Here is a 23,351-nt window from a genome sequence, read left to right on the forward strand (position 1 = left end):
ATAGAACCAATCTGTGGTCTTACCCAATTCTTCGTATCACCAATATTTTAGAATATTCCGTTGTTGTTTTTTTTTTTTCTTTTTTTTTTTAAGTAATATTAATGTGTACATTAACTGCAGCTGTCTCTCCTGTTGTTACTCAAAATTAAATTGCTGTCAATGCAACACCTTTTGCAAACACTCATGGAATGTGAAATTTTCTAGTAACAAGTAATAGAACACTAGAACGTATCAGAGGTTATGATTATGTGTTACAGCAGCCAGGAATGATAGGGTATTATACTTTTATTTCTGTATCTTTAATCTAAAGATTTAGGCACCTGGGGCAGGGTTAAATGAACAAGCAATTTGAGTAACATGCTATCAGACATTCCTAGGGAATACTGGTCTGCCATTAAACAAATTGAATATTGCAAAATGATTATTGCAGCTTTTTGTACTAAGGTCAAAACACAAAAACATATGTTTGGCATCAGAAAATAGTACTGCAAATCTAAACCATAAATGCATAAATCTGGTCACATGTAGGATTTTTGAGGGAGATAGCAATCACCCACAACATTCAGAAAGCCTGGAAGGGTTAAAACTGTTTCAGTCTTAAATTTAACCAACCTTTCTAATTCATTTTTATCATTTTCCATGTGCTTGTAATGTTTTCTAATAACAGACCAATTCCTTAACTCACACAGGAATCTAAATTACAATAATCATATGCATTCCATTCCCCAAGAAAGGAAACACCTGTTGTAGTTAGTTAATTGCTGACTTTTTGTAAGCTTTAGTAAGAACAGCAACATTTACAAAACTTCAGATGCAGAAAAACACATGAATTATAAAATTGATATGAAACTCAGAAACTATGTTGAGACAGTAACAGATGTTTTCACTTTGTTAATTAAAGAAAAACTCTGTATCAAAGTACCATAATAGAAGACTTTTATAACTAAGTTGGGGGCTAGTTTCTGTTCTCAGACAGATTTAATACTTCTGCATTGTGTTAATCATGCTATATATGAGAAAAATATGAGAATTTAATATTTTGTAAAAAAATAAAAAGTATGTGAGCATAAATCAACATAAAATGTAGAAGATATATCCAACAAAAAAATCTAAAAAAAAAAAAATACATTTGTTAAGGAATTGTAACTGATGTAGAAAAAAGGAAAAGGCACATATTTATGTGATTACAAAATCTAAAATGTCAATTAAACATATGTTTCTAAATATATCTATACACACACATACAAACTCATATTTTTTTTCCTCTGAAACTTGTTATTTTTTCCTCATGCACATTCAGAGATACGGAACATATGAAATTCTGTCCTGAGCTATGGCACGTTATTACTCCCTCATATAAATCTCACATTTTCAGTGGAATTACCCTAAAAAGGATTTATGGCCCAATGCACGTGTACAAATACTCACATTTTAAGGATAGCACAGTGAACTTTAAATAATAATTACTTGTCTTCTACGTTAGTAAACTGAGTTCTAGACTCACCACACTATGCTACTGTCACTCGTCTGTGCAAAATGTCAAAGCACAGTAGCAAAGCTATGGTCAGAGAAAAGACCAGAACGAAGAAACAATAGAGTTCAAAAAAGGCAAAGCTGAGCTCCTCCTTTTGTGCAAAAGTGAACTAATTATTATAGACCTTTACATCCTGCAATGCGTATTTTCAAGCAAAAGTCAAGTCTTTACACAAACACTAGCAAATCTATAGCCTTCAGCACTGAAAGCAGAGGGAAAAGAAAACAAACAAAAAACCATGCATAAGCTGATCAGCTTCGCTATAATGAAAATGATACGTATAATCTTATGCCATTGGGTATTCCATTCACATCCCTTATCATTTACCACATCTTCACTAATAACATGACTGCCTTTGCCTTACAGGTAAGTATTCATTTACCTGGACAAATAAGCTACAAGAGTCATGAAGCAAAGCAGAGTTACTGTGTCTTTTGCAGAAGATGTCACACTAGCCTTCTACAGACACCTGCGCTGAGGTAAAATATAGGCCCTGCACAATGTGTTTTTAAGGAAATATCCCTTGTTCCAGGTAAGGTAAACACAGCCTAGATTTACTTTGGATGCTGCAGCATGCATTGTAGAGGGGCCTGAACTGCTCCAAGGTGCTGGATGAAGACCCTTCCTAAGACCTATCAGCAAGGTGATGTTTTTACTGTTTAGCAGCCAAGGGAAGTCCCAGCAGAATACTGCATTAATGCTGCTGGTACAGAACTTGGCTTTTTATAGTTTGCATGCTATATTATGGGTGTACCCTACAACGAGTAACTTCCTACTTTTCGGTTGGTACCTAATCACAGAATCACAGAATTTCTAGGTTGGAAGAGACCTCAAGATCATCAAGTCCAACCTCTGACCTAACGCTAACAGTCCCCACTAAACCATATCCCTAAGCTCTACATCTAAACGTCTTTTAAAGACCTCCAGGGATGGTGACTCCACCACTTCCCTGGGCAGCCTGTTCCAATGTCTAACAACCCTTTCGGTAAAGAAGTTCTTCCTAACATCCAGCCTAAAACTCCCCTGGTGCAACTTAAGCCCATTCCCCCTCGTCCTGTCACCAGGCACGTGGGAGAATAGACCAACCCCCACCTCCAACCACTGCTACAGCCTCCTTTAAGGTATCTGTAAAGAGAAATAAGGTCACCCCTGAGCCTCCTTTTCTCCAGGCTGAACAAGCCCAGCTCCCTCAGCTGGTCCTCATAGGACTTGTTCTCCAGGCCCCTCACCAGCTTCGTCGCCCTTCTCTGCACCCGCTCAAGCACCTCGATGTCCTTCTTGTAGCGAGGGACCCAAAACTGAACACAGTACTAGAGGTGTGGCCTCACCAGAGCCGAGTACAGGGGGACGATCACCTCCCTAGCCCTGCTGGCCACACTGTTTCTTATGCAAGCCAGGATGCTGTTGGCCTTTTTGGCCACCTGAGCACACTGCTGGCTCATATTCAGCCAACTATCAACCATCACTCCCAGGTCCTTCTCCGCCTGGCAGCTCTCCAACCACTCCTCTCCCAGCCTGTAGCTCTGCTTGGGGTTATTGCGCCCCAGGTGCAGGACCCGACACTTGGTCTTGTTGAACTTCATGCAGTTGACCTCAGCCCATCGGTGCAGCCTATCCAGATCCTCCTGCAGAGCCTTCCTACCCTCAAGCAGATCGACACACGCGCATATCTTGGTGTCATCTGCAAACTTACTGAGGGTGCATTCAATGCCCTCGTCCAGATCATCGATGAAGATATTAAAGAGGACCAGCCCCAGCACTGAGCCTTGGGGAGCGCCACTACTGACTGGCCTCCAACTGGACTTGACTCCATTTACCACGACTCTTTGGGCCTGGCTATCCAGCCAGTTTCTAACCCAATGAAGCGTGCGCCAGTCCAAGTCAAGAGCAGCCAGTTTCTCGAGGAGAATGCTGTGGGAGACGGTGTCAAAAGACCACATCCACAGCCCTTCCCTCGTCCACCCAGCGCGTCACTTTGTCATAGAAGGAGATCAGGTTCGTCAAGCAGGACCTGCCTTTCATAAACCCATGCTGACTGGGCCTGATCGCCTGCTTCCCCTGCAAGTGCTGCGTGATGACTCTCAAGAGGATCTGCTCCATGAGCTTCCCTGGTACTGAGGTCAAACTGACAGGCCCGTAGTTTCCCAGGTCTGCCCTCCGGCCCTTCTTGTAGGTGGGCGTCACATTTGCTAGCCACCAGTCAACTGGGACCTCCCCCGATAGCCAGGACTGCTGATAAATGATGGACAGTGGCTTGGCCAGCTCCTCTGCCAGTTCTCTCAGTACCCTTGGGTGGATCCCATCCGGCCCCATCGACTTGTGCACATCCAAGTGCCGTAGCAGGTCACCAACCAGTTCTTCATGGATAGTGAGGGCCACATCCTGCTCCCCATCCCCTTCCACCAGCTCAGGGTACTGGGTACCCAGAGAACAACCGGTATTGCCGCTAAAGACTGAGGCAAAGAAGGCATTAAGCACCTCTGCCTTTTCCTCATCTCTTGTAACTAAGTTTCCCCCCGCATCCAGTAAAGGATGGAGATTCTCCTTAGTCCTCCTTTTTGTGTTGATGTATTTATAAAAACGTTTTTTGTTATTTTTAACGGCAGTAGCCAGATTGAGCTCCAGATGAGCTTTGGCCTTCCTAATTTTGTCCCTGCACAGCCTCGCAACATCCTTATAGTCCTCCCTAGTGGCCTGCCCACTTTTCCAAAGCTTATAAACCCTCTTTTTTCTCCTAAGATCAAGCCACAATTCTCTGTTGAGCCAGGCCGGTCTTCTTCCCCACCAGCTCGTCTTTGGGCACGTGGGGACAGACCGTTCCTGTGCCATTAAGATTTCCCTCTTTTAGAGCGCCCAGCCTTCCTGGACCCCTCTGCCCTTCAGAACCACCTCCCAAGGGACTCCACCAACTAGTGTCCTGAGCAGCTCAAAGTCAGCCCTCTGGAAGTCCAATACAGCGGTTTTACTGGTCCCCTTCCTGGCCTCGCCAAGAATAGTGAACTCCACCATTTTGTGGTCACTCTGCCCAAGACAGCTCCCGACAATCACATCCTCCACCAGTCCTTCTCTGTTTGTGAAGAGAAGGTCTAGCGGGGCGCCACCCCTGACACGCTATTCTTCCCGCCTTCATTTAGTTCTCTGTACAAACCAATATTTTTTTTTTTATTTTATTTTTTTTTATACAATAGCTAGAGTTAATTTCACCTACTACATTTAAAGTCATAAGAGTTATATGTGTAAATCCCTGTACTTAGAGATAAGATAGTCCTTTATGCCATTTTAATCAATCTTTGTCATGGGTATGTTACTTAATAGCTCTGTCTTCCTATAGAAAATGAGCAACTTAAGGGAAATGAAACTTTTCAAAGACACATTTTCCTTCTGGCAGTCTATGAAATACACCATAATTATCCTCTTTTGATGAATAACGTTTGAAAGAAAATGAACATTCTGTGCACCAAAAGGTATAATACAATGACAATCTCAATTGCCTTGTAAATAAAAGGAAATTGTTTTTCTACTATGATCTATATTGCACAGAAACCTATATACATGCTTTATAAATATAAAACCAAATCAGACTATCAATCTATTTCTCAAGGTTCTACTACTTCCTTCTAACAATAAAAATCAGTATTTCACAGCAACTAGGAATGGTATTTATATTTCTAAAAGATTCAAAGTGTGTTATGAATTATGGACTCCATCCCCTAGGCTGATTGGTGTACTTGCATGAATAAGGCTCTTTCTGAATACAGAACCTTGTGAGTAATAAAGGTATATAGAGGAAAAGAAGGTATCCTAAAGCTCTGCTGCTGTGGGGGGAGGAAGAAAGAGGAGAAAAGACTTTTTTATTGGCATAATCAAAATACGAGTCCTGTAGTACATTGCCTTATTAGGAAAACTCTGCTATTTTTAATATCTTGGTAAAGTGAATGTTTGACTTTAAGATCTTACAAACAAAAGTGTACAACGCACAATTTAAGTAAATGTGCCATTTGTCCCTTTTTGATAGCTGTTGTCCTGGTATACATGTTCAAGCTGTAAAAGAGAGGAGCTAAATCCACAGTCATCAGTAGCTATTATGTTGAAAAGGTATTTGAATATAAACTTACCCCTCAGATAGTCAGAAAAAATCCAAGTTCTCAGTTAGAAAAATTACTTCTCTACTGAGAAGACCTTCTACGTGCACTTACCAGAGCCAATACTTTGTCATGTTAAGTAGCTGAGCACCTTTCTCACCTCTGCACTATGTCTAAACTCCCAAACCATTGCTTAAAGACAATAAGTAGGAATTTGCTAATGTGGAAAAAGAGAGTGACATTTTTTTTCCTCCTTATTATTATATTCATGTATCCACAGAAATAAAATATTGCTAAACAGTGGAAATACATCACAATATGAAGCTTTCTGCTCCACAGCTATTAGAGGAACTGCCAAAAAATGGAAACTATTGTATCAATGGAAACAACTTAAGAGTTGCATCCTGACTTTTGGAAAGATGCAGGTCCTGGATTTACAGGAACAGATGATTCCATCTGAGCAAATTGGCAAAGGTTGCTTGCCTTCATTGGCTTTGGAGAGATTGCAAATTCAATGATCACCACCTCCTACACCGATGAACTACCTCAAGAAGCTGCTTTCGGTGGGACAGCAGTTCCCAGTAGCTATTAAGCTGGAGACATGGAGCAAAATGCCTGATGTGGTGGCCAGTTGCTGCTACTCTGCTGATAAAAGAGGCAGTGCACAATGATTGAGTGACACAACACAAGTGCACACAAAGGAAATGGGATATTCAGTGAGCCATTCACATTTTTTAAAAGGTGACAAAATAATGCAACCCAAACTAAAAATGGGGCAATATATAACTCCACTGAATGTAACTCCACTTCCTAACATTGCCTGTACTATAATCTGACTGGTGCTCCCCCAGCTCAAGTGCACAACACCTGGAAGTTATACTGCAACAAGAATTTGCACATACACTGGAAAGACAGACATTCTGCCATGGTCCTTTCTGTACAGTGAACTAGGGACTTCAGCATTCTTAAAGATGAGGGATACTTTAGCATTGTATCCAGAAGAGAACATGGTTCTACTCATCTAAAACAAACAAACAAAAAAAACCAGTTTGAATTTAGATATGTATTTCAAAAGGTTTAATGTTTGAAAAAATATCTGGATTAGAAGAGTTATCTTATTTATATTTAAGGCATTTCTCTGCCTTCCTAGTTTTCTAGGACAGAAAATAATGTGCCAAAAACCTTGAAAAATGCTGCTATTTTCAGAGCAATTAAGGAAAATTTAGGAAGAATTGAAAAATTGAAAATATCATACAAGGATAATTTTGTGTTATTTTCCATGCAAAGAAATTGAGGTATATCTCTAAATGAAGTGGATGTGTGAATGAAACTTTCAAAGCATTTTAGATTCATGTAACTTTATATCCTACGTATGTAATGTACATCATATGCATGTTTCCTAAATTTTCACACTAGGAATAAGTTCCCCATGAGTTTTATAGTACTTTACATTTAAATAATACTGGATTCTTCTCCAGAATTTCATACACTTATTGCTTTGACTTAATGCCTTATACGTGTGTCATCAGTGATTAGTTCAATTTAAATAAGCATATTAGCATGCATATGGATACTCCTTCCACTTTACCTTTTCTGGGACCTGCCATAATTCTTCTAAATTTTACCTGTTTTGCTGCTTAAGAAACTTATTTTCTTCTTTTTCTCTCTTTCTTTCTCTCTTCCTTCCTTCCCTCCTTCCTTCCCTCCTTCCTTCCCTCCTTCCTTCCTTCCTTCCTTCCTTCCTTCCTTCCTTCCTTCCTTCCTTCCTTCCTTCCTTCCTTCCTTCCTTCCTTCCTTCCTTCCTTCCTTCCTTTTTTTTTTCTTCCCTGATGTCTGTATCAGACAACTTGTAGGTCTTATTGGGTTGCTTTCATTAGGAAGAGAACACCAATGTGAGATTTTCTTTCTTCATACTTTCTCTCTTATTGTTACAGACAAAAGAGCATTTTCCTTAAATATAGGAAGACAGAAGAGACAGAAGGCAGTCTCTTTGCTTAGCTAACAGTTTTATAGTCAGAATTCAGCTGAAAAAGCTGTCTTCCTCTTCACTTTTCCTAAGAAATATCTCAACAGATTTTCTATTACTCCGTTTAGTGCTTTCCCTTTTCACTATTCTTTTTCTATTGTCCTTCACAGAAATATAAACCTTTACATATATTATCCAGAAAGGTATTTCCAGAATATACATCCTACTTGTATCTTTGCTTTGGAAGTATATATAGACACCTCAGCTTGTGTACAGACTCTTCTTGCAAAAGGACTGTCAGTGTTTTGCAAGCTAATGATTTTTTAACCTAGCCCACAACAGTGTGCATTACTAATTATTTCATTTGTTGTTTAACTGATTTAGTCACTGGTTTTCATGGGGTAGACATATTTCTGCTTGCTGGAATTATGAATAACAAATGTGTTACCTCAAGCTATTGAATGGATATTTTTTTATAAACTTAAGGTAATTTTCTCATTTGACTTTTTATTTTCCTTTCTTTAAAATAACACAAATAACCTACAACACTGGTTACTAGAATTGGTATATATCAATAGTACTTGTATTCTTCAAGTTCTGTACGTATATGCACAAAAATACCTACTTAGGATTGTCAAGACAGCAAGTAATTAAATGGTTCTATTTAGGTGCTCTGTCTAAACAACATCATTTTGCCTGGCTTTTGTGGACCAGGTCAGAAACAGCTATATTTAGTTATTTTTCCATGGCGATAATGTGTCGATGTGCATCAATTTATCGATGTGCGGTAAACTGCCTAAACAAGATACAAAGTTAGAGAGATAAGGTAATCTAACTATTAAATTATCTGTAGCTTTCTATAATTGCAATCTTATACATGTCTTGTACCATACCATAAATAAACTGATACTGATCTCACACTATATGCTGAACTGGAACAGTTTCTAACTTCTCCAATGTAATTCATTCATATTTAGAGATCTCAAAATTCATAATAGTTAGGAAATTTTAAACAGCAATGAGTAATCATGTGGCCAAAGCATATTTTTTGAAAGACCTCCAGAAATGTAAATAATGTGCTAGCCCAGAAAGCTGACAAATTGCCTTTAGAATTCTTGTTAGAAGTCCCCTATTTCTATGAAAATTTGGGATAGGATGTTTTCCTTCCCCTGTAGGATGGAAATTGATACCTAATGAAAAAAGGTATTTTCTCCTTTTCCACTGTGTATGGAAGTTTTGAAGTGTTCTGAGGCCTTCATGCCCTCTGTGTGTCCCCTGTTTTTGACTGTAGAATAATATGTATCCAGACAGTTAACTATATCTAAAATTTTTGCATTTCCATTCAGAAATTCATAATGCAGTTATTAACCAAGATTTCCACATAGAATTACGGAATTGTGGTATGCATTAGGTGCTGTGACATGAATGCATACATGTACTATGTTGAAATGTTATAGAAGTCTGGGACATTGCTGAGCAATAGCTCACTGAAGTTCTTTTAACAAGCTGTGCAGATCAACTTGTTGACTACTTGGTTGAGTATCAGTGTGCCGGGTGATGTACAAAATAAATAAGAAGGAAGTATTGTACTGAAATATTTACCGTCTAAAGATTTCAACCATTAATAGTTCATAGATGTTTCCTTCAGGAATGAATCCATCAAGATGACTGAAACTACTCTTGTAAAAATAAGTTACGTAGATATTTGCAATGAAGTCTTAAGAGATTTTGTTATTGTTTAGCCCCAAGAGGCAGCTCAGTACCACACAGCTGCTCGCTCACTCTCCCCAGATGGGATGGAGGAGATAATTGGAAAGGTAAAGGTGTGAGAACTCATGGGCTGAGGTAAAGTCAGTTTAGTAGGTAAAGCAAAAACTGTGCATGTAAGCAAAGAAAAACAAGTAGTTCATTTGTTGGTTCCCATCAGCAGGTAGATGTTCAGCCACTCCCAAGAAAGCACAGCTCATCATGTGTAATGGTTTCTTAGGAAGACAAATACCATCATTTCAAATGTTTCACATCCCACACACCCAGCCACACCCCTTCTCCTTCTTTCCTTCAGCTTTTATTGCTGAGCATACAACAGTATGGTATGGGATATCCCTTTGGTCAGTCTGGGTCAGCTGTCCTGGCTGTGTCCCCTCCCAGCTCCTTTAGCATCCCCAGCTCCTTGCTGGTAAGGCAGCACAAGAAGCAATAATTAAATAAAAGAAACCACCAAAACAAAACAAACAAACAAACAAACAAAAGAAAACACACACACCAAAAACTTGGCTCTATGTAAGCTCTGCTCTGCAGCAGCTAAAACCATTCGTGTGTTATCAACACAATTTTCATCAACAATCCAAAACACACCATTGTGTGAGCCTCTACAAAGAAAATTAACTCTATCCCAGCCAAAATGATGACTGACTTTAAAAGAGATTGATGACCTTAAAAGATACTACATTTCAGGACGGGGCTCTAACTAAATTTCAGTAATGACAACAAAACAAAGAATAAAAATATTCCCCCTAAAGGAATCTGACTCCACTCAGCAAAAAGTTTAATAGAGAAATTTTCAAAAGAATAATTTCCCTTTCTCTCAAAAGGCTTTAAAATTCAATTTAGTATCTCTGTGAGGAAGAAAGTTTTGCTGTTCCATACCTAATATAAGTGACATATCTTTCACAGAAGATGTGTTTTCATGATTCAACTTATGTTTTGGATGTCATTTCCAAACATCAACTAGCTTATTTATGTTTCTCAACTCATACTTTAGTTTATATGCAGTATGTTCAACTTTTTATAGAAGCAATTTTGGCATTTTCAATATCTGTATACGTTTACCCAAAATTCCTGTCCAAATACTGTTCATCTACCTTCATGGACTCATCTACCTTCATGGACTGTCACGTATGTGGTTATATGTTTTTCTGGTACATTGAGTTTGTGCAATATAAATGGTAATATAATACAAATGTGCAATATAAATGGTAATGAGAAATTAGTAAAATTAAGTTAGATTAGTTAAAGAAGAAGAAAGAAGAAGGAGAAGAAAAAGTAGAAAGAGGAGGAGGAGGAGGAGGAGGAGGAGAACCCAATTCTTTCCCTAATAACATTTGCTGAAAGACCCTCTATATGCTGCATTTCTGGATAGGAACTAAATTGAAAACTGTAGTATTTGCTTCCATTAACAAAGAATAGGATAATATTTAGTATTATTATAGCCTTAGCTAAGTAAGGTTTTCTTTCTAAAGAGTTATATGAAAACAGATTTGTGCAATTAACTTACATGTTTTTACACAAAAATGTCAAAGCCAGTCAGCAGTTCAATAGAAATATGTATGATACATATAGACACACAAAAACCTATACACTATCAGTGCCAAATCTTGTTCTTTAGCTCATGAGATGAGCTGGGAATGTATTTAAGCAACAAATATTTTAAATTGCTACATTTCAACATATCATTTTTCTGATTAAGGCTAATCAAGTTGTTTTTCAAACAGGTGTCCATTTTATTGAAGTCCAAAATTGTGGATTGAGTATGCAGAGATAGATAATGGGAAGGAAAATACAAGCTCAATATTGGCTTCAATTGGCTACCTACACTTTGACACCAGTAAGTGGGGAAAAAAAGAGGGGAGCAGGCTTAGAGAGAGAGACATATCTGTATGATCATTTGGAGAAGATTTTCCTGCAGTGATGACCATGCTGCATATACTTGGCTCACATTAAGTGACAAATCCAAGAGCAGAGGGAGGACAGCAGCAGAACCTTGCAAAGGTTTCTTCTTTTGAAGGTTTCAATTAAAGTCTTCCCAGTTCAAAAAGAAGTGCAACAAACATGTCGAGTTGGGAAATCCTCTTTTAATCTTATTAAGCACTGAAATGCTACTGTAGATGTATACTACCCATGTATTCAGTGACAAGATACAGGTGTTCCAGCTTATAATTTTGAAAAGTCTACCTCTGCTTTGAAACTAGGCTTTGGGTGAAACCACTTCAGTTCACAGCACATAGTTTCTACAGTAAGGTACTTAATGTTTGCATTATGAATACTTCTATAGATAACGTAGAATCTTCTAATCACTTTGATGTTTTAAAGTCTCTGATATTATTATTATTATTTACCTGTACAGAAAAATGCAAATATATAGTAACATCCTTCTAATATCAGCACCAAAAACAGTCATTAGTTTGAGATCACTGTTATTTATGTATTAAATACATATTTAACCCCAACAATTAAAGAAATTATAATAAATTGTTTCACTACTTATCAAAAGGGTCGTGTTCCATCTCCCTATGTTCAGAAGCAACAGAAAAGAAAATATTTTTATGAGTCCATTACCCATTAGCCTGCTTCCGTCTCTTGAACACTGACAGAATACCAAGATAGTAGTGTATGAAGAAGCTCAGCAACTGGTAAGACTTCAGGTGACGATGTGTTTGGTAAGTTACCCTGAGACAATGAGAATATATGAAATTGCTACAACACAGAAAATTTTGGGTCCTAGTACCTATTGCAGCTGCAAAGCCATAAAAAAAAAATACTTTGTTCCTCAACTTTTGTTATCCAGGTAAATTAGCTGGATTAAAACCACACCACATATTAAGATATAACTAGTGATTTAAAAAAAAAATATTGCTGATAAAATACAAAAAATAAGATACCCAAAACTAGTAAAAGGACCATAGTAACATCAGACAGTTAGTCTTGATATTTATTAAGTCTATGGATGCTGGAACCACTGAAGCAGGAGATATTATTTCCATAAAATAAAAAGTAAAGAAAGGAAATAAATAAATAAATAAATAAATAAATAAATAAATAAATAAATAAAGAGTTTTTGAAGTCTTCTCCCTTAAGTCTTAAGTCTGCTTATCTCTTGCTGTGAACAGAAAATTTTAAAATCACCACAACTTGTGATATATAATGATGTGTTAAAACACCTAGTATTCAGATTCTGTGAAGTAGAATAAATATTACTATTTACTGTAAGGATTTGTTGAAAGTTATGATTATAATAAAATTTAAGGAGCAAATCCTCCTAATCACTAGGAAAGTAGTAAGTCCTGAAGGAAGGATCATGTCCATACAAACAAGCTGCATCATATACAATGAAGGATTGCACACAGCAACATAGTATGGTAGCTTTGTCTTGTTATACTAAAGTAATTTTCCACAGCCTCAGTAAAAGTTTGTTAGAAGCAGGCCATGATTATTCCCAAGTTTTATGTGTACTGACATTTATAAGCATTTAAAATGCTAAGTAAGCATTTTCTTACTCCCCAGAACTCCAGGTACTTCTAGACTGAATATGACAGTAGCAAACAGTGCCACATGGTGTGCTTAGTCTGCTTAACAGGTAACATCCCATCTAATAAAAAGCAGGTTTGCAAGTACATAGATTGTAATCATCAGCATGTCTCTTTATGCCTTTGCTCCAGTGCTTCCCATCAGAAAAGCTAAATGCATAAGAAAAGAAATAGCTAAGAGCTGTCTATCCTTTCTCTTGACAAGTGGCAATGCAAGGGTAATTATAGAACTGAGGTGACTTTATGGAGCCAGGTAGCCTATATTAATCTGTAAGCTTACCTTGGCATACAAATTTCAGTTCCTTGGCATCTGTGACAGTGGTTCTTTTATCTGACCTCTTCTTTTCTGTCCGACGATGGCTACGCCTTTTCTTTGTCTCTCCCCAAAGATTTGATCCACCGTGCATGCTTGGGATGTTCAGAATGGCAATTCCTTCCAGAGAAATATTGATTAAGTCTAGCTGAATTCCATCACACTGATCAGCAAGGAAAAAAAAAAGAAAAAAAAAAAAAGAACAGAAACAAACAAAAAACAACAAAGGGTTGGGGGTGGGGGTAGAAAGAGAGCAGTAAAAGAGAAAGAAAAATCAGAATGTTCTACCTATCACTCCAGCTATTAGCAGACAAACATTTATACTGTAAAATCACTATAGCAATAACTGTTATTTTTTTGTTTGTTTGTTTCCTGTTCCAGATAAATTGTCTGTCTTACAATTTTGCAATGATACTTGCTGTTGTAACACTTGAGTCCCTTCCACATGAAACTGAATATGCCCTGCATACAGGGCATGCACAGTTTTATGGAAAAGGGTCTAAGAGCCTGATAGCACAGAACACCATGCAGATATTAGTTTCAACCCAAAGGTACAACTGGCACATTAGTGTAGAGCTATGTCTGATTAATAACCCATACTAAGAGGTAAGATTATCAAAGTGCTGATGCAGGTACAGCATTTCTTATCCTAGGACCTCCATCAGCAATAGCTATTATGCTAGTTCTCTGAAACATGCATCATTGCCAAAGGAAAACATGGCCATTTTTAGGATTATCATTGAGGGATTTTCACTGTTTTGTGTATCATGTTCTTGAGGTTTTTCAGTATTTCTTTCACATTTAGGCAAAAGAGGTATATGGGGCCAAAGAAGAGGAATCAGTGATCAAAGAGCTTTCCAAGACTCACTAGATAAACTCCTGCTTTCAATAGCAACGCTGAACATTGACAAACATTTTATAGATATATGGTAATTTATTACATTAGGGCCTTAAGTTAAAAGGAACATTAAAGGGACCATAATTTTCATTTGCAGGAAAACTGTTTGGAGGACCTTAGCTTTTAAGCCTGTTGAGCAACAAACTTCAGTGTCTTCTCAGGGGGCAGAAGCTGACATTTGCAAGCACAGTTTGCCTGACATACACAAGACATACCTAGCGTGATACGATATACCTAGCCTTAAGTGACTACAACTTAGTCAGGCACAATTCTCCTCCCTACCCACATTCTTTTAGGATCCGGGCAAGCTCTTCACACATAGAAAATGTAACAAAATACTGAAGAACCTCCACAGAATTAAAAAGACTTCAGGTTACTTCAGTTGAACCTGTGGGTGTAAGCCAAAGTTCCCAGGACTGTTACATAAACTTGTACCTTAGCTGAAGGTAGATTAGCTTCATGTCTCACAACATAGCTAGAGTACACAGACATCCTGGTGAGCTACACATGTACATATTATGTACAGCAATATATTTTGCAAACATTAGATCCTACTTCTGCAATGCTCTGCAAGTCAGTAGGGGGTCCAGTCATGCATTTAAAATTGATTAAGGGTCTTATTTTGTAATTCCAATATGTAATAATCATATGTAATAATCAGGAAGAAAACTGGAAAAATAATTAACCATGCTTCAGTAACAGTCCACTGACACCTTGCAGCTTGATGCTCTGTGGGTCACTGGCACTTTGTCCTCTTTATATAAACTTTTATCACAGCTTTTAAGGAGTGCAGAACTCAAGAACAGCTGTGCATAATTATTCATTTACCCTAAAACTTTCCCAGAACACAAAACAGAACTGTATTATAATGCATACTTTGCATCTTAATGTTGTAAATCTGGAGAGTGAACAATTTTGACATTAGTTTCCATATCATATTTGCTCTTTAAGAACCTGTGTATTACATGCATATAGGGAAAGCTTTTACGTGAAAAAACATATCTGTGAGTTGGCAGATATGGCAACAACTATAATTGAAAGTGTAACTTTTTAATCAGACTTTTCTGGCAATAAAAATGTCATGGGCCTTCACAATTATTTTGGAAGCAAATTCATGTTTTTGCCCATATTTTATATGTATTAAATATCGAGACGATTAATTTTACTAAAAATTCTTCTCATGTATATGCTCACTTACTCCTATACATTCTAGATAAACAGATATTAATTTCATAATTAAAAGTAATCTTGTGTAAATACCCTGCAGGCCTCAATGAATCAAACACATACTGTGTGTCAGGCCTCCCACTGTCTTCAAGTGGAATGTACTGGCTGGATAATTAGATAGTACATATTTTTTAACCTTATTTGCATGCATATTATATCTTTTGCACACTGTCAAGCAGCAGTAACAACAAAAGTCAGATTACCACAGGGAATTCCCACAAAGAAGTCTTCATTCCTTATAATTTGCAGCCTAAATTAAAATAATTTGATCTTTGACAAGGATGAAATGTCAAGCAGAAGGGGGTCCTCTACAAGCCACGGCCTGTGGCTTCTGAAATCTGCCTAATTTATGTCAGTCACTTCTTAATACATATTTAAGTATTACACGAGAAAGATGATAAATATGCAATCTGACACCTTTGGTATTTCCCTGCTGTTAATTTATAAAGGTCTGGCGTCCCCCAAACTGACTGGAATTATTTAAATAAAAGAAGAACTGTGAAATAGGATGGCTGAGGGTCTGGCTTCCATTTTCACTCAATATTGAACACAGCAGGTAGTACACTAAGACAATTATTTGACTAGGCCTCTGAATCCCACAGTGGTGAGGAACTTTCTGAATTAGCAAAAGAAGTATTTTTTTTGTTCACACACAGTCAAGAAGTTTGCACGACAGGTAGCTCTGCATTGTCCTAACACATTCATATGCTACAACAACAAAACTCAGATGTATTCTGCTCCTTTTCTTTCCCTCTTTTTTTTTTTTTTTTTTTCCCTAATAGAGCAATAATAAAGCAATGATACTGCTAAAAATAAAAGCATACTTTCAAATACAGAGTATGCCTACTAGATTTAAAATAAACATTAGTGTTCCTACTTTTTTTTTTTTTCTTGACTTCAGTCCCTATTCTCGCATTATCTTCTACACTTATTCATTACACCAAAATTTCCAGATCATCTCCCTGTGGAGAACATATCCATGTAACCAAGTACAACATTATGCTTTTGCAGTAGTTATGTACCATGACAACCCCATTTACACTGGATCTATGCCTAGTCTCATTATGTACCTTTCACATACATTTCACATACATTTCACATACATTCTTTCCTTCCTGCCTTCCTTTTTCTCTTCTTTCCTTTTTTTTTTTTTTTTCTCTCTCTTCCTTCCTCCCTTCCACCCTTTCTCCCTTCTGGTGGAAATAAAGTATAAGTGCTCTAAACTGTAATGTCTTAAGCTTCATTTATTGACACATTATTTAAAAAATAATTTATTTTTTTCCTTTAGAACCTGGTTCTCTTGTCAAATTTTGGATCACAGTTTGGAAATATAACCATCTCTTATTCTGAATAATGTTTTAGTAAATGCTACTTTCTTGGGTTACCAAAGAGGTAACTTTTCATGTATCCTCAATACAGATCTAAGTTATAAGAATTTAGTGTTAAAACTGTGCTCTCCATCTCAAACAGAATAAAAACTACAGAACTTAAAATAAATCACTGTATATGAGGAAAGCCAGACTTAACTACGTTGGAAATCAAATACATGGTTGAATAAATATTTGCCCACAGAATGTTTGATCACCTTTTTCTAGCTCAGAGATATAGATCCTTAATCTTTGTGGATTTTGTTCATTCAAAATTTGGCTGTAGAGAAAATACATTCTTTGTGGACTTTGTTCATTCTGAAATAGGTAATCATACACCAAGCTCTCACTTACAGGAACATCCCCAAGCAAGGGGCAACAGGTTAAAAATAAATAAATAAATAAATAAATAATGAAAACAGCACAACTCCCAAGTGTTTACACCATACAAGAAATATTAGATACAACCATATTGGTTAAGCATTGTTCATTTAAATGTAATTTACTTGTAGTAATATCTGTAAATAACTACCTCCTAATAATTCTTGTGTAAACATTTTGGAAACTGTTTCCCCTATGATTTTTGTTCCTAATTGTAGGAATAATGAGAATGGACAGGATAGAGAAAGTGAATATTAACAAACACATCTTATATACTGACAATGTAATATTCTATTGGTAATAACAGTGTTACTAATATGAATTGGTAATAATTATAAAACTAGTATCAGCAGCATCATGAACTTGTATGCATATTTGTATTTAACATTGGATGTTAACGTTTCATCAATCTTTTGATGACTACAATCAAACAGTTTAAGAAGGTAACATCTTCTTAAAAAAATGAGACTATGTAGGATTTTTGCTGAGTAGAAATATTTTCTTAGGAAAGCCAATAAAATTCATATTTAATCAAAAGGTACATTTAACTTGCAGTATATTCAAACTAAATCTAATGAGGTAAGCATTTCTTCCAATAACTAATCAAGTATTTTTGAGGCTATCTGTTCTTAAACCCAAATGTGTGAATAACTGTCCTAGTAATTTTATTTATTTATTTTTTAATTTTAAAGAAATGTGTGTGGAAAAAAGAAAAAAAAAAAAGCTGTGTAACAGGCAAGTTTGGCACCACAACCTTACAGGTTCAGTCTCAGTATTTGCTACTGTTCTACTACCAGATGTTCCCTTCAGATCATTTCATACTATGCCTTTCAGGAGTCTTTAACCTAACTATCATACTCTTACCATACCTCTCCAAGTATTTCATACTCCTATACAAATACTCCATCGACATGAGGAGTATCTCATTACAGTAGGCAAAAGAGAACACCACAATCCTCTTATGAAACGATTTAATTATTTAACTTAAATTCTCAGATTTGTAACCTCACTTATTTCACATTTTTCACATTTTTAATTTACTTATTTATAAATACCAGCCACCCTAACAGTTTATGTAATGTAGCCAATTATTCTGTCATCCATCAAAGTAGCAGTGGCACATCATTTTAAATTCGTATTTTGTCTGTAACTATCCAGTGTCCTTTCAGTTAATGTTCAATGCATAATGGAATGATGACCCCTCGTGCAGAAAGAAAAGCTATTTAATTAAGGGGAACAAATCCAAAAAACATATATCCTTTAACCTTTATTCAGGAAAGTAAGTACAATTTTAGGGAATTGAGTTTTAAAGGTTATAAAAACTTGGGACCTAGAAATAATAAGTAATTTTTTTTTTTTAATTTTAATCCTGCAGCAGCTCTCACTCCCTCTGACAGTCTTTCATTTTTCCATCTGACCTAGCCACACTCCCTATTGATTTCTAATGTTATATTTCACCTCTTGACCTCGTCTACTGTATTAAGACTTCACTAATCATCAAACTGAACTTTGTTCCAGTGTTCAGGGCTGCACTACAAATAGACATGATAAAAATAATATTTTGGAATATAGGGTCAAAAGGATGTGCACTGCTTTGCCTTGTTGGATTCAGGCATTCTGCACCCTTGCTCCCTGAATTTCAGCCAAACTAGTGACATTTCAAAGATAAAGGCAACAATTAGTTTCTTACTTCTATTTCTACAGATTCATGCAGCTTCTTACAGGTGGCTGAGAAAGTTTCCGAAGTGCCAAATTCAAAATACCAAAATTTGTTCTTCATTCTGAAACAAGAAAAAAAAAAGAAAGAAAAGAAAAAAGATCTTATTCACTATCAATATGTGACAAAACTGATCATCCTGTCTTCCATTATAAGTAATGGCAAAGGCTTGGGAACATGTGACATCCCATTCGAAATAGATGAGCTCATAATTTTCAAAGCTTAAATGTTGGTGTCAAGTTGTATGATATCCCCTAAAGGGATAACAGAAATGTGTTGAACTGACAGGTTCAAATGTACCTTTGACTTTTCTTTTTCAGTGACTATCAGAATATTTTTTGACACTTAACCAGTGACATGCCTCAGAAAAAATGTATCGATTTTATTTCATGTCTTACACCTACTATATGATTTCTGATTCATGGTTAAAATCTCCATCCTGCAGAGAACTAGAATGTGCAAACAAGGAACTCCCATTGTGAAGAAGAGTCAAGACAAAAATGTAGCTTGCCTTAGGCTAGCTGAAGGTAAAGGTAAATGGTTATTTTTCCTGATGAAAGGTATTCAAAGAAAATAAAAATTCTAGATCTAACAATCTTTAGATATTTTGCAGTAGAAGAGTAGTATTACAAGATAATTAACTCATAAACACATTTTAAATAGGTGACAGAACCTGCATTTTGAAGTTCATCAATAGATTCTACAGAAAAACAAAGCAGGATATAAACACTAGTAAATTGCTTAGTTTATCATGACAGCAGGCAGAGATTACGTTTTTTTTTCTCGTCAAATACATAAAGGCTGCACTTCTGTTTTACCATATTTATTACACACTGTTAAATACAATCAGGACACCAGCAGTACCATTTCAAATAAGTATGCACAGTTTTGTTTAACTATCATAAGTAATTACTATTGTGTAACAAAATGAAAAGCTAAAAATTAAAGAAAAAAAAAGAAACAAACAAACAACAACAACAACAACAAACAACACTGAATTAGAATTCAATATTACACTTCAAAATAAGAAATAAATTCTTTTATGAGGAAGAACTTTATTGTTCAGGTGACAGAGCACTGGAAAAGGTTGCCCAGAGAGGTTGTGGAGTCTCCTTTGGAGAGACTCAAAACTTGTCTTGATGCAATCCTATGTAACACTCTCGGTGACCTTGCTTGAGCAAGGGTTTTGGACTAGATGATCAATGGAGGTCCCTTCCAACCTCAACCATTCTGTGATTCTGTGAAATCAGGTATGAATACAAAGCATCCACCTGTATAAGCTATACTTTTACACAAACATTGCAGTGTGCTTGGAACTTGAAAAACTGAGTTTGCCTGAGTTAGAAGTGAAGGAGTGAAACTCAGATTACCATCAGGCAGCAAAAGTACAAAACCCACCCTTGGTATATTTTTCAAATTACATAAATAAAAGGCTAGTTAGTGACTCTTCAAGTCCCTTTAATTGCCTCCTCAGCCATGCAGAGGGAGAAGTAGCAATACAGTACTGTCTATTCCAAGGAAGCCTACTGGCATGAGAGCCAACAATTCCTTCTCGTTGTCAGAGATAATCAAGGGTGTCCAGCCTGGCAGCCTTCAAGGGTTGGGGGACACAAGAATAATATGAGATGGGAATAGTAAGAGAGAAAGTGACACATTTCTGAAGAAGAAAAAAAAAAAAAAAAAAAGTACCAGTATTTCATTTATTTATTTATTTATTTATTTTCCACAGAATATCTGAAAATGTTTGGAAACAGTTTCTGAGGACGGGTTCTATCCATACTGCTCGAGGGTAAATGAAATTCTTAAAAGAGCACCAACAAACAGAAGGGCTTAGATCACATTCAGTACCATGTGACTATGAGTGGAAGTGGTCTGATGTAAGCTCCTTCTGTACCTGTAGATTTGTTAATATACTGACATGCTGACCTGGAATCAACTGTTCTATTTATACCAATGATTACCAAGAAATGTATAATCATTTCATTTCTAAACAAGGGTGAACAAAGTATTGAATTTCTTTGGGTAGCTTTGAAAAATCTAGATGCTGTTATTCCCCTGCTACTTTCTATTCAGGAATGATGAATAATGAAACAACAGGAAAAATTGATGTTAATTGTTCAGAAAAAAATCCTTTGTCACTTCTTCTTATACTATTATTAAGATTAACAAGCCTTTTCATTTTTTGTTCTTTGAGATCCTTTTCTCTTGCTGTTTGTTATTTTACCACAAAAGAAGCACCTCTTTTTTTTCTTTATTGAAAAGCCTTCTTTAAATTGACTTCTTAGCATTGCATATAATAAATTCTTTGACTTGCACATGGATAAAATAGATAGACATATCTTAGAGTCATTCAGAATCTGTGGTTTCAAATTCATGTCTTTTGAGTTCAGCAAATCAAATCCCAGCATTGGCACTGGTTTACCAGAAGTGCAGGTCTATAAGTAAAACCTTGTAGAATTATGATAGAAGATTAAGTAAGTGCATTCATCAGGTGAATTTTTGATGGCAGATGTGTTTCGTATCATTGTAATATAGGCAAAAGTAAAATAAAATAATAAATAAATTAAAATAAAATATAGTAAAAAATATAATCTTGTGAGCCTGTCCTCCTTTTCCTAGCTAACTATACCGCCATTTTTAAGGATAGAAACACAACGTACTTTTGTCATAATTTTTACACTGGATACATATTTAATTTTACATATTTTTTTTCAGTAAAAAGACAGATATAGATTCAAATACTTTTTTTTTGTTTTTCATTTTCAAAAGGACTTACCAATGTCTTTATCAGCCATTAGGTAGATTAGATTGCATGTTTTTATTAAAAGGCACTACAATTTTTATTGAACAGAAAATCATACTTCATCTTTTGTTATACATACAAAGCACAGTTAAATGTAAGAAATAAAGACACATTACACTCATCTTTCTATACTCAAATTTCAATTTTTCATGATCAGTCATATAATAAATGATAGCAAATACACCATGTTTTTTTTTTTCTATTAATCAAAAAAATCTAAATATCTAAATTCCCATCTTCAGCTAGTTTTATTCTTTCAAAGAAGTGAAGTTTATTAACTCATTAAGACAGCAATAAATAGACGAGTCCATTCAGAAGATCAATAAATTTCTAATTTCTTTCAAAAGGGTACAAGTAAATTTTACACTGGTAAACAAATTAGATTGGATAAACAAATTTAGGTTGGATATTAGGAAAAACTTCTTTACTGGAAGGGTTGTTAGGCATTGGAATCGGCTGCCCAGGGAAGTGGTCACCATCCCTGGAGGTCTTTAAAAAATGTTTAGATGTAGAGCTTAGTGATATGGTTTAGTGTTAGGTGTTAGGTGTGTTAGGTGTATCGTTAGGTGTTAGTGTTAGGTCAGAGGTTGGACTACATGATCTTGGAGGTCTCTTCCAACCTAGATGATTCTGTGATTCTGTGAAATACATATTTTGATGCATTAAACCTGTAAGAAATGAATCATGTCTATTTTTTCCCTCCTAGTGGAGTTGATAATTTCAAATCGTTTCAGCTTTTAATAAGAGATAACCAAAACAAAGATAAAGCTTATTCCAGTAAAACAAACAAATAAATTCATAAATAAATTGTCCTACAGTAGCACTTTTCCTTACAACACTTTTAGATTCAGAAAGGGAATAGATTATTTTACAGGAAAGTGTTTTTGCATATGCTTCAAAGAGCATAGCTAAACTCTTAAACAACATGTTTGAAAATACAATATAAACAAAACATCAATTCTGATTAAAGGCTGACCCAACCCTATCTAATGCTGCTATTGGATTACAGTATGTCAAAATATATACTGTCTATGGATGCAAGAACAACAAAACCAAACTTCCTTCTAGAGCCTAAATATATATGTATTTTTTTTTCCTGGCAGTGTTCCACATGGTCAAGTATTGGTCAATTTTCTGATAAGTGGAATGAGCTTCTTAAACAGGGTTGAAACAAATCAGCAAAATGGTATTGAAGGGCTAGTACTACCTTTTCTTAAAGTGCTTATGTTCTGCAGATAAGTGTCAGACTTGGAAACTTTAATATGTTTCTTGGAAAAGTTCAGTCTAATGTTTGGTAATCAAGGCGAAATGATCAAAATAGTCTGTGATAAGGGTTTGCTCCATTATCAGTTAATCAGAAACCCCCCTACTGCTAAAACTATTTTATATAACCTTTCTGATTAAGCAATTACAAGGCATATAATTGAAAAATTGTCCTGTATCTAAATATGGAAATAGTAAATACTTTATTCTACACCTGAAGAGCACATATACTTCATTATAGCGTGCACACTGTGTCAGAATGTGTGGAACAATAGACCAGCAATAAGATTCAAATAAAAGGAGGACAGGCAATAAAAAAAAGGAATATTTTAAAATGGAAAAACCAAAGTTATATTCAGGCTTTAAGGGACTGGGGTATTCACTTATTGTTACATTTAAGTTTGTCACAATTTCTACTGTGTTTTCTTTACATATCTTATTCATGTATCTACTATTTATATTTATTTCCATTTTATTTTAATGAGGCAATGTCAAGC

General features: G+C 35.9%; 1 protein-coding gene across 17 annotated transcripts in view; it reads right to left on the bottom strand.

Moving 5' to 3' along the window:
* The window catches only part of DGKB (diacylglycerol kinase beta), a 394,311-nt gene that overhangs the window by 66,461 nt on the left and 304,499 nt on the right, over positions 1-23,351 (bottom strand). For all 17 annotated transcript variants that reach the window (XM_084510955.1, XM_084510954.1, XM_084510947.1 and 14 more), the window contains 2 exons: positions 18,762-18,852; positions 13,166-13,361 (listed from right to left, as the gene is read on the bottom strand). In XM_084510955.1, coding sequence (XP_084367081.1) covers positions 13,166-13,361; positions 18,762-18,852 — 287 coding nt within the window. The remainder of the gene's footprint in view (positions 1-13,165; positions 13,362-18,761; positions 18,853-23,351) is intronic.

Source organism: Aythya ferina (genome assembly GCF_964211825.1).
Source record: "Aythya ferina genome assembly, chromosome: 2".
Lineage (NCBI taxonomy): Eukaryota > Metazoa > Chordata > Aves > Anseriformes > Anatidae > Aythya > Aythya ferina.